The sequence below is a fragment of the Telmatherina bonti genome (genome assembly GCF_933228915.1).
Source record: "Telmatherina bonti genome assembly, chromosome: 21".
NCBI lineage: Eukaryota > Metazoa > Chordata > Actinopteri > Atheriniformes > Telmatherinidae > Telmatherina > Telmatherina bonti.
Window position 1 is genome coordinate 20,321,057 of NC_136630.1, and position 12,548 is coordinate 20,333,604.

Consider the following 12,548-nt stretch of genomic DNA (forward strand, 5'->3'; position numbering starts at 1 on the left):
TTTATTTTCTTGTGTCACAAATAAAAAAAAAACCCAACTTACATTTAGCATGTATAGTATATAATGTACAGACCTTTTTTTTGTTTGTTTTTTTATATTGTGTTAATGTAGCAAGTAAATGATGGTTGTAGCTTTTACCCGTTTATCTTTTTAGTTCAACATTAACAGCTTGTAATAGTGGAAGAAACACATTGTGCAGTTCATTGTGGAGCACATAATACATTATGCTTTATCAAAAAAGGTATCAATCCTTCAAAAATGTCAAAAAATAAACTGGAACTTTCAAAACTCCATTTGTGTGAATGTAGACTGAAATGGGAGCAACCCGAAACCACAGTTCAGTTACAGAATGCAGATTTTACATTTAAACTTGGTTTGATTTTTGGTTGGGAAGACTGCTCCCCAAAACTTGGATGTACAACCTAAATAAAATGAATTGCTTATAACCAAAAAGCATTTGTGTTCATGCAAATTCAGCAAGAAGTCCTTGACTCATCTTTGGTAAATTCAAATGTGGAAGAAATGTGTGAAGTGAGACACCTTTCAGATCCAAGCAGCTAAAATGGTGTGAAAATTTAAGAAAATCTTGATACAGAAGGGTGTTCAGACAATGTACTACATTATAATTTAAATGATGAAGAAAATTCGTTCAGCAAAAGGCCTGAATACAGTCAATCCTCTATAATACAAAGTAGAAAAGAAAAAAAACCCCACATCTCAATCAGCATCTTCCATTCATTTCAACACAGCTTGTAAACAAGATACAAGAACAAATTACAATTTCTGACATTACCAAATGTATTTTAAGGCGTTTACCTTGTACAATGTATAAATTCAGACATGCTAAACTAAAATGGTATAACAGCAGTTTTCTCAACTTTGTTCTCAAGTTGAATAAGAACCACCCACCCCCCATCCCCAAAAAACAAACCCATTTAAAAACCAATCAAACATGAGAATCCTGATACAGGATTTTTACATAAAAATAACTGAATACAGTTTAAAATGAAATTCACAGTATTTTTTTTTTATGATGCTAGAAGAGACAAGCTGTATTTTTCATTAAAAAGCGAACAAAAATGGTCCACAGCCATGATGAAAAAAATCAGATGCTTGTCTTTTTGAATGTTTTGAAAGAAAAGAGGACGGGAGAAAGAAAAATCACCTAGAAGGAGGCCTCGTGAACAAGTTTTCAAATGACAGAGTGAATGTGAGTCTCAGGCTTCAGAGGGAAATGGTAACAGAAACAGCGAAAAGAAAAAACAAATCTGAGAAATGTTCTCAAGTCTGTCCAGGTTTAACATGGAGGTATCAGCCAGCAAAGTCTTGCCTCCACCACCGCACTTATCTGTCTCATTCATAAATATCTCCTCTGTGTTTCTTTGACTGCACCCAGTGAGACCAAAGACAAAAATAAAAATGAAAGAAATCACAACATTGCAACTCTGTAGATATGGTGATATCTTACAATTTCAACAAACATGATGCCTTTCAATTATTCTCCCTTTTGTTTCATTTGTGTTTGAAGCAGGTGGAAAACTAATTGATGTTAACAAGTTTTCAAGTCCTGAGTTCCACTGAGCAGCAGCTGACATGTTTAAGCTCCAGGCTTTCTCTGTATTTAAACAAGTATATATTACTATTTTTCATCTTAATTGTTCAATAGGTGAGTTATTGACAAAAGTAAGGAGAATTACGGCAAGTCAATCAACACCGTAAAAAAATGCAGGGGGAAAAAAAAAAGAAAGTATTTTTTAACATTTAAAAACACTTTAGTTGGAGTAAAAAAAATTCAGTATATTCCCTATGAAGAAGCACCACTATAAAAAGTTGTTGATATCATTCCTCTGCTGTTAAAATGGTGTAGATGGAGCTGGAATGAAAAAGAAAATAGAGACCTTAAGCTTGTGTTTACAAAATGATCAAACATTTGAACCAACATTTGTCTAAAAACTACACACATTTACTATCAGTAAATAAGAAGTTAACTCACAGTTAGTGTTTGAGGCCACTGGAGGATCAATGGGAGTTGCCATTGGTTCGGCTGTAACCATTTCCTAAAAAGAAGATCAACATTATGTCAAAAACAGCTCAACAGGAAGATTCATTTCAACAATCGTGTGATTCTGAAGGTTCAGTCTGAATGCGAGACCCTCCATTACCTGTGTATCCATTGTGATGGTGGTGAGCTGAACTGTTAGAGGGTGGGGTGCGACGTGAGGGCTGAAGATGGTCCCTGTTGCTATCACTGCAGTCTGTGCAGTGACGTTTTTCAGATGGAAAGCCATTGTCATGGTCAACGTCTTTAAAGTCAGAGTAACGTCGTTTACGACTCTCCTTTTCTTCACTGCTTCTGTTCTTGTGGCTCAGAGACGTGTCTGGGCTACGCTGCTCAGGCTCGCTTTCTCTGTGTCGTCTCTTCTTCTTTTTCTTTCTCATTTCAGTGGCTCGGTCTGAGTCCATGTCTGAGCTTCTAGGGGAGGGCAAAAAAGCCATAAATACATTTAACTACACTGGACTCAATAGTTGATTAATGAAATTAAAAAGTGTCAACTATAAATTTCCTGAAATAATAAAATCTTTATGCACTCTTGCCCTGGTTTTATTAGAATAATATCTTACATATTCTGTAGTGCAATCTATGTACACACTGATATGATAAAGCTTGCTTTTAAAATATCTGACTGCAGGCTACAACCACAACTCTCAAAACTGCTTTCAAACATTTGTTTTGAAATATATCCCTTATTTAATGAGTAATATTAATTTATAATGAGTACACTGATTATTATTTTATAATTAAAGCTTCAAAGTATGTTTGTAGGGTTAGATACAACATTATCAAGACATATTTATTTTCACACATTTTTATTAGAAAACCTGATCAGTATTTGGGGAAATAGATGTCAGTTAAGTATTTATAGCAACAAGGGCTAATCAAATATTAATCAAAACAAATATTCAGGGTGTGATTATGATTATGTCAATTATTTCTATTGAATATTTGCTCCTTTATTATGAAAATGTTTACAACCAAAACTTTCAGTTTTTTAGGCCAAAAAATAAATAATACTAAAATAGTTGGTGATTATTTTTAATCAGGGTAACATGTTCAATTAAGACTAAATGACAACATACCAAAGCCTTATATTTCCTTTTTCTGAGAACCAATTTGTCAGGAAAATTATGCTTTTTACATGAATTTGTTTCTCATCTTTAACTCATTAGCTGCCAGGCATAGTTGCAGCAGAGCGCGCTGTGCGTTTTGTAGCATTTTGGCTCATCAGTCAGGACCGTGGAAATGTTGGGGTTGATTTTGTTGGCTTTTCGCATACAGAAACCATAAATCTGCAGAAGACATCAAAAAGTTGTCTTTGGCAGCCAATAAGTTAACGTAACCTGCTCTCGCTTTCTATAATAACTTTCATTACAAATAAAGCTCTTCAAAAAGTTTTAAACTTTTGTAATGTTTGCCCAACTTGAACCTGAATGCAAATGACAGTTTCCTGACACACACTCCAGACAGAAGTTGTGTCAAACAACTCTTGGTGTGTATCATCCTGTACAGCAAAGCTAAAACATCAAAGTGAACTAACAAGTCTGTTTATTTCTGAGCAGATACTTACCCACTCTCATGGTGCTTGTATTTATCTTTTGACTTCTTCTTTTTCTTGCTTTTTTTGTGTTTTTTCAAGTGACGGGCCTCAGAGCTATCATCTCTTTCCTTTCTTATGTGATCAGTTGTCCTCTTGTGACTCTGATCCTCTCTTTTAGGAGCCGAGTCGAAACTGGACAGTCGAGCTTGTGGGGGAGAACCCTTGGACCTGTATTTTTCTGGAACCGCAGCAGGGGATGAACTCCTCTCTTTTGAGTGGTAGTAATCTCTCTCCCATGTGGTCCTCTTTTCCTTCATTGCCCGGGATTCTTGACTGTCTGGCTGCCACCTCAAACGACTGTAAGACTCCTCGCGGTGGGGCAAGTTGTATCCCCTCCAGTCATGATCCACATAAGGTCGTTGGTGGTAGTGGCTGTGATGGTAAAAGCGCCTGTCACGGTCGTGCTCCCTGCGTTCACGATACCGCTCAGGCTCCCAGTCCTTATAGTTCCGTTCAGGAGGCAACCGATCTTTGTATGATCGATGGTCATCTCTGTAGTCCCGCCTGTACCGATGACGGTCACTGTTACTTTCCCGCACTTGACTCCGGTCCCTGTAGTGTCTCTCCCTGTCCCTGCTGTGATCAGAGTACAGTCTGTCTCTTGCCTTATCTCGAGAGGATCGCCTCTCATGACCTCTAGAAATAGGTTTGGACACATACTGCTCCTTGTTTTCTGTATGTCCTTTTATCCCTTCTGATGGATCACTGGTCTGTAAGGAATCTTTGTCTTCATCTACACTTTTGCTAATTTTCTCCGGAGCAGAAGATATTCCACTGGTGCTCTGCGAGCAGTCTGGCTCTGAGGATAAGGCCGCAAGGTTGACATGATGCCCAGAAGAAGCAGCTTCTCTGGATACAACAGCATGAGTCTTAGTAGCAGTAGCTGACGGTGAAGAGGTAACAGCAGAGGATGATGTGTGGTGAGGAAGGGGTTCAGACAGAATTGTAGCCCTTGTGTCGCTTTCATTAGCAGCAGGGTGAATGATCTGAGAAGAACTCGTCTGGGATGAGGCAGATTCAAGTGCCTCTTCGCTGAAAATACAAAAAATGCCAACAAATGAGAAAATCTTGATTTTATTATTTTTTTTGTTTAAAGCAAAATGTCTCTATAGAGTAACCATTGAATATGAATACAAATCCAAACGTAAATGCAATAATGTAGGTTTGTCCAGTTAGCCCTTTCTTTATATTCAATACTTATTTGTTTTAACTGTATAATTTGGATAAATGGAAATAATAATTTCACCACTCAGACAGTTAATCTTACTTTGGTTGACTGTGGTTAGTGCCTAGTCCATTACTAACAGCTGTGACAGAGGTTGAAGTGCCATGAATACTGCTGGAGATCTGAGGAGAACAACAAAGACAAATTTGACTATAAAAGTACAATTACAACAAATGATTTATACATTATGAAAGAAATTTACCTTCTCTGGGGTGTTGTGTCCATTAATTTTGTGGTGTTCACTATAGTGCCCATTTTGGTTCGACTTGGTGACTCCAGAAGTTGGTCCGTTTAATTCATTGCCATTATGGTGCACTCCTGACTCCCCATTGGTGGTTTTTGGAGAAGTAACACAAAAATTGACCGTGACACTACTTCCCTTTGACTGAGACTTGGATAAGCAGCCATTATCCAGAGTGCCACAGTTTTCCTGGTCTGATTCTTCTGAGGACTCCTGGCTATACGGCACCAGGAAAGATGCTCCATTACCACCTTTGGAGTGATCACCATTACTGCAAGACGTGCCATTAACATGGTTAAGCTGACGAGGAACAAAGCGAACATCTGAGTGGATGTCTGAGGTAGACTGTGAGGAGGATAAAGAGCTAGAGGAAGAGCTGCTTGCAGAGGACGGCTGGCTGTAAGGGGATGGCCGGTTCTGTTTGCTTTGTCCAATAAAAAATGAAAGCTTTTGTCGTTTGTCTTGATCTGGGATCATAGTAGGTCTGCTGACTGAGTGGGAGATGGAAGAGGAAGCCAGCCCATTACCGGGTTTTCCCACAGCACTACTACTGGTGCTGGCTTTTGAGTTGGAGGAAAACTCTTGCAGTGATCCATTCCCATTTACATGGAGAGCACTCTGAAAAAACAAGAGTCATGCAAATACATCCATTAAGAATCCAAATCATTCTTGTTCATACTTGAATTTTTAATGGTCACAAAAACTTTAATACTCAATGTTGAAAGCATTTAGTATTACCTTGGTCATGTGTGGTGGCAGCTGGGGACCTATGAAACCAATGTTATTGTGGTGGGTGATGGTGTTCATGCGTGGTGTCACAACCGGCCGTGGAGATGACTGACCAGAGATGCCCGGGTTATGGCTCAAATTGCTAAAATCCCCAGCTCTTTTCACATCAGAGGATCTAATGAATGAAAAACATGGAGTTCAGGAAAAATATTTCACAATCAACATTTAACTAACAGGGCATGCAGATATCCCACCAAAACACAAAATAAGCATTTTTTAAAATTAATTTATGAGTTTCAATAATTAATTTTGCTGTTGAAATGTTTTTAATCCTTGAATAAAAGGTTTTGATTCTCAACAAATAACTCTTGTGGGAAAGGCTCTTATTTATACAGTGACAGTTTACTAACACTGAATAGCATACTCTAAACAACAAAACAACTTAAATTCTGTTCATCTTAATTAATGACAGTTTACTCACTTAATGTAAAAAAGAATATAGGCCTGCTGGTTGAGAACAGACCGAATGTCGCTCACAGACACAGAGGAGTCATTCATTTGATACCATTGACCGTTGCTGGCCTGAAAGACAAACACAGAAAGATAACTTTTATGAGTTTTTATAACCTGTTTGTCAAAGGAATTTAAAGTGTATAATACAATATCTATTAATGTTTAAGTGACACTTGCACTATAATCACATGATCAAATATATGTCATGGATACCATAATTAAATAAACTTTATGTGCATTTCTAACTTTTTAGAAACTTGTTCTGCCCTGTATGTTGTCAGTTCAGACCACAGTATGTGAAGGCCTGCTATATGTAAAAAAATCTACATCTATCTATTTATGTGTACAAGGCAACAGTCGTTTTCTAAAAGATCACAATAGTGGGTTTTGCTTTTCAGTACCTTAACATAGCAGTAGTAGTGTCCAGCGTGACAGCTGAACCCAGAGTGAACCAGTACAGCAAACAGACCGTAGATCTGGGCCTCCCCTTGAGACTGAGACATAAAGGGCCGCAAGTCAAAGTACTCTGGATATTTCACATCCTGGTGGGAAAAAACATGAGTTATTTTAAAAAACCCAAAAAATATATTTGTTCAATAACAGCAACAAATTACTTGAGGTGTTCCATGTCTTTACAATGTTACAGAGCATTATAACATGCACATGTCACAGTACCTTAGTGATTTTTCCTCCAGTAAAGTTCGCAAATCGCTTGAGTGCAAGTGTGAGCACATTAGGGCTGCGATGGATTGTAAATCTCTTTGAGGCTGTGACCATTTTCTTGCACCTGAAGAAAACAAATGTCATAATTAACTTATGACATTTGTTTCATATGGCAAGGTGATAAGCTAATAAAAGGCAAAAATACTTTTTTGAAAAAATATTTTGAAATGTGCTTACTTGGTGCATTTGTAGGCATTTTCACCATCCAGCTGCTCTGGCTTGACAAACTGCTCCAGAGCTTTGGGGACAGTGGGAGCCGTCTGTATGGAAAGAAAAAAATATATGAAGGCAATTTAGATGTTTGCAAAATGTCGTACATCCATGTATCTACAAAAATGCAGAACTTGTTTGCTCTACAAATAAGGAATGAAGTCTTGATACCTTAATTTCCAATGTTATATCCAGAAAAGGGTCAAAAGTATCTGAGACAGCTTTGCAGTTTAAACACTTTACTGAAAAATACAAAAAACAAATCTCAACGTAAATTGTCAGCAAAGCAATGAAACTACAAAATGTGAACTTATGCATAAGAATCAATTAGATATAAATTAAAAATAATTTACCTCTGGACCTAAGGTACCCGCCAAATACTTGATGGATGAAAGTGGTTGCCTGCGTTTGCCTGTCCAATCTGTCAGAAAGATAAAGATAAGAATTAAAATCACTTATCAGGGACTTATCTTCACTATCTCAATGAAGATACAGACATGTTTTTTGTTATACTGTTATGAAGACAAGAGGAAAATTACTTTAAAATAATTTAGCTCACAAGTTACAAAAGCAAACAGCACAAGTAGAGGAAGGATAAACTGAGGAATAAAAGCAAGATCAAATTGTTCAGGGGCCACTTGTTAGTACAGCAACTGCAGCAGAATTGAATTTGATTCTTCAGGTTATTAACACGTTAGGGCACATTCATCCCAGGATAGTCCAAAAAAACTCTGATTTTGCAGAAAATTCTGGAAAATGTTGCACCTTCCTTTGCTTTGCTTTCACAATGTACTTGACTCAAACATGGATATGTCATGCAGTTGCAGCAACTGCTTACTAGGGAGCAGTATTTCCCAAAATAATAATCACTTGGGGGGGGGGGGGGGGGGGGGGGGGGGGGGGGGGGGGAGCAGTTGGAAAAACCAAACCAGGTTTCATTTAAAGAGCAACAGTGTTTGTTTGAATTGACCCTTAGAGACCAATGACAACCACAAAAGTCAGCCCAATGTACAGATTAAATGGAAAGTCTTACAGCAGTCATCCTAACTGTAAGACTTTCCATTGTGATAAAGCAAAAAAATATACAGAGGTATTTAAAAAAATATTTTTAACAACTAAGCTTAACGCTAAAGAGACTTCCTTAAAACATATAACAGTAATTATTTCAAAAGACCTTTGTAAAAATAAATCTTCAGCAATCTCCATCAGTAAAGACTTCACCTTTCTACTGATCTGACAGTTACAGAACAAGTTATCTAATGAAGTTTACAATCAGACTCACTTGGTTCCAGGTAAGCAGGACTTTTGCATAGCGTCTACCGTGTACCGCAGGAACTCGTGTGCATCTTCTTGGCTTCCATAGCGGAAGTGTTTTGCAATTCCTATGTGAGTTGGAAAAAACATACAGAAAACAGAAGAAATCATTTAACAAGCTGTAACACAAGTTTAAGTTAAATATGAGTTTAAAGATCTTTCAACAGTTTAAAAAAAAAGATACAAACCTAAAAAAAACTTCCCTCCAAAATAATAAACTAGACAGTCAAACACTGCCTCCTATCTCTGAGTACAGGCACACTTTTTACACAGGACACAGCTTAGAAATTTCAGCTCTGTAGACATTTACTTACGTTTGAGCTCATTGAGGACGCCGATCGGCTTAATGACATTCCCAGAGTTGGCAAAAACCTGAATGATGTGGTTTTGCATGGTGCACATCATACAGAACCCTGGCTCGTGACCTGCAGCAGCAACATCAGATTAATAAACATGAATAAAATAAACATTTTAGCAAACTAATAATGTAGTAATTACATCATGACTGTGTCGTTAATTTAAACCTTTGTTGCTATAAAATGCTTACATGTTTTGGAGTGTTCCCGTGTCATCATGTAGTTAGCTAATGGGGCTGTGTAGGTGAGGCACTGCAGTGCTGAGTTGAGGAAGCACGTGTTCCCCATGTTCTGCAGGCCAGCACCAACACGGTGAGCCTGGGTCCACTTCAAACTGAGCCGTTCAGGAGGGAACAGGACCTTCTGGGGGAGATCAATTCCATCCCCACTGCTTATAACTGGACAAAAAAGTATTGATGATATAATTAAATTGAATGAAGATGCATGATCCTAGACATAAAAATTTTTTTATGTGTACACGTTATATTCCAGTGAACGTATATATATTGGTAAATAGCTGCCCACTTTACTGACACATGATAAAAGGTGCATTAAGACCCTGATGTAGTAATTTCATATTGCAATAAACAGATATATATTCTTTTTTTTTTTTAACATTGTAAGAGTGGCACTGACTATAAAGGCCCTTTTCTAGCTGAAGACACCGAGCATTTAGTTGACACGTGCTTCCAAAAAACCACTGAAAGCCCATGGCTTGATTCTGTGCTCTTTACTAAATCTTTTCAGTGTTACAGGAAAGAGAAAAAAAGATATACAAAAAATAAAGGTATTCCTTATGAGTAAATACACTCTCTGGGCTCTGGGAATCTCTGGGAAACTTAAGCTTCATGGATGGCTTGTTAAACCAGAACCCGGACCTTAGAGCAGCCTTAATTGTCCTCAGTTAAGCTTATTAAGTCTAAAACTCTCTCACAATAAAACAACTGAATATTTTACCAACAAAATATTAATTAATTGGCTCTAACATTGTCTACAGAGACCAGAGTCTGAATAGGACAAGGCAAACCACCTTGTTATCGTTAATAAGATGACTTGCTTGAATTTATATCAAAATACCAACTGTGTCACACGCTCAGTGATTGATCTTCAACTTGCTGCATTATCTAACTGGATGATGCTTCATAATGCCTAGATGCAGTAACACAACACCCACAAAACCAACTGTGTAACACTGTCATGCAAAAACAAGAAAAAAATCATTACAGTACATTTATTAATGTAACCATAAGTGATTAATAAAATTTACAGAAAACATCTCTCGATTTAACTGCAATGGTATGTGGCTATTGGGGCACCATTTTCCTCTGGGATTACAATAGCTCTGGTCTACGTACAACAACCTTATGTGACCAAACTAATTAGGTTTTCTTTTCTCTTGGTGACAGACGTATTCCCAGATGGCAGTCCCAGGATCCGTTGTTAGAGAGTCGTTCAAGAAACATGACATCAGTTTTACATATGCACTTAACCCCATTTTGAGGTGCACAGGCAAAGACTGAGCAGCCCACTTAGGACAGAAATGAATATCACAACAATGTCTATTAAAATTATGCCAAGGTGATTTTATAACATCAAAGCTACAACTGGTCCAACATAAAGTGTGTGAATTTTTTCTGATTAGATAGTGAACAGACCATTTTATAACAAATGCTTTTTTTCCCACTAAAAAATAAAATAAACAAAAATTATCTTAGAATACCAATGTCTAAACAAATGGTTGCTTCTTATCTCCATTTGAAAAATAAACAGTGTGTCTTGCCCTTTCCACTATATGTACGGAAAAGATTACTACTGGCCAAAGAGGTCTGTATAGCTGCACTGTGTAACTAGAAGGGTTGTGTAACTTATAAGTTTACCGTAAGTGATATGTTAAGAGCATTAAATGACCGAGCCGTGGTCTGTAAACAATAGAATCTTCCAGCTTTAAGAGCATTCATTAAAATGCAGTTGCATTCATTAAAAAGCCATGCTCTTACCTTGGTCTTTGGGCCGGTCCACAGAAGAGGGTGTACTGTTGTAGACAGCGGCACCCGGGGTCGGACCAAGGCAGCTTCCAGGAGACTTTAGTCTTGGTGAGTCATTGGGCATGGTGGGACCCACTGCCCAACTGCTGGAACAACTGCCGTCCATCCCCACGTCTCCACTAGTGAAGGAGGATCGGTTAAATCCGACTGACTCGTGGTCAGACTTTTCTGAAGATCTGTCAACTATGGTCATTGTTCATAGCTGCATTATGGACAAACACAAAAAACTTCATGATTTACAGAAAAATATGTAAAGCCAAGTTTTATTTGATTTATTTCTGCTTAAGATAACTGACATGCACAAAAGGTATTTGAAACACAATCACCAACAAATTACTAATACATTTGTATATCTGAATACATGTTTAGATTAAAACAGCTAGAAATATATCACTTCAGTAATATGCATGAAAGTGATGATCTAGTGCAGTTTCACATAGATCAAATATATGAACGTCTCTTTGTATAAAAAAAACAGATTTTCTAAGAATAATTAATATCTAGAAAAAACCTTTGAAAGTTTAGTGTCATTGATAAGCTAAATTACATTTTATGAACACCTATTTCTTAAAAAAGTCTAATACTCTGAGTAAAACACTAAACACCAGAAAACCTATTTACAAAACTCGCAAATAAACCAATGAATAAAGCAGTTAAAAAAATATTCAAGCTGTTTAAAAGTCTCTAAATAAACCTTATCAACCATTGAACATAAAAGGGGGGGAAATGTCCTGGTCGGAAACACGTTTCCTACAGCAGCTGTTCCCTCCCACCTGCTCCAACAGACTGACTTGCACTGGTTGGCGAGCGGTAGCAAGGCCTTAACACGCAGCGCCTTTAAATTTCAAGAATACACGGAGTAAACTAAAGTTAATGTGAAAGATTTGTCCCCCACGAAATACTGATATGTGCTTTCAGCCATTGGAATTGAAGTGTGATGGAATAACTTGTAACTAACAATCGGCTTATGAAGCTCATGCCATAAAGGAAACGAAGAAAGAGACGCGTAGCTAAAGAGAGCAGCTAACATTTCAGCCTTGTCGTGCGGCAACATTACTGCTAGGCGGCTAGCAAGTAAGCTAGTTAGCATCCACAATAGACAGGCTAACACGGCGACGAGACACATAGTTACGAACTATCATCTTAGGCATATTTAAACGACAGTTAATCAAGTGTGCTGAATATTAAACTTGAGGCCCTGAGTAAATGTAAGACTAAATAGACGAGAAAGGAGGGGCTCGACACCGGCGGCAGTGTCTCCAGTGTCTCACTGCGCTGCTCTCCGACATGACATACAACCGGTGTACGGCTACTACAGGAAATTCCGGCGACTTAAACCTGCCTAAATATTTCGACTGCATATTTACTGGGACATTGGCCCGTAAAGGCAACTCAACACTCACCTGTAATCTGTTATGAATACATTAATACCAGTTTTAAATCCATTCCTTATTTCCAGCGGGTGTCCGGCGGTGAACAATGACGTAGCTAATTGCCCCACGGGTACATCCGGGTACCTGCCATGAAACGAGGTTT

General features: G+C 37.8%; 1 protein-coding gene across 2 annotated transcripts; it reads right to left on the minus strand.

The window, feature by feature from the left end:
- Positions 1 to 1,734: 1,734 nt before the first annotated feature.
- usp42 (ubiquitin specific peptidase 42) lies at positions 1,735 to 12,485 on the minus strand. 2 transcript variants are annotated; one of them, XM_079260814.1, is made up of 18 exons: positions 12,416 to 12,485; positions 10,965 to 11,214; positions 9,159 to 9,365; positions 8,926 to 9,036; positions 8,580 to 8,679; positions 7,651 to 7,718; positions 7,469 to 7,539; positions 7,265 to 7,347; positions 7,040 to 7,151; positions 6,766 to 6,906; positions 6,333 to 6,433; positions 5,861 to 6,026; positions 5,084 to 5,740; positions 4,924 to 5,003; positions 3,627 to 4,688; positions 2,163 to 2,470; positions 1,994 to 2,057; positions 1,735 to 1,873 (listed from the first exon to the last, which is right to left on the minus strand). In XM_079260814.1, the coding sequence occupies exons 2-17, from the start codon at positions 11,203 to 11,205 to the stop codon at positions 2,020 to 2,022; spliced, it is 3,546 nt and encodes a 1,181-aa protein (XP_079116940.1). In that variant the 5' UTR covers positions 11,206 to 11,214; positions 12,416 to 12,485; the 3' UTR covers positions 1,735 to 1,873; positions 1,994 to 2,019. The 2 variants fall into 2 exon arrangements, with proteins under 2 accessions (XP_079116940.1, XP_079116939.1); XM_079260813.1 differs by having other exon boundaries at positions 2,163 to 2,473.
- Positions 12,486 to 12,548: the final 63 nt, after the last annotated feature.

Bases quoted from the DNA above. Each gene is read 5' to 3' on its own strand.
- usp42 (XM_079260813.1), bottom strand. From the start codon at position 11,205: ATGACCATAGTTGACAGATCTTCAGAAAAGTCTGACCACGAGTCAGTC. The intron at 9,366-10,964 runs GTAAGAGCATGG...TTTTTTGTCCAG, and splicing joins GGACCGGCCCAAAGACCAAG to TTATAAGCAGTGGGGATGGA. The intron at 2,474-3,626 runs GTAAGTATCTGC...GCCCTCCCCTAG, and splicing joins TACAAGCACCATGAGAGTGG to AAGCTCAGACATGGACTCAG.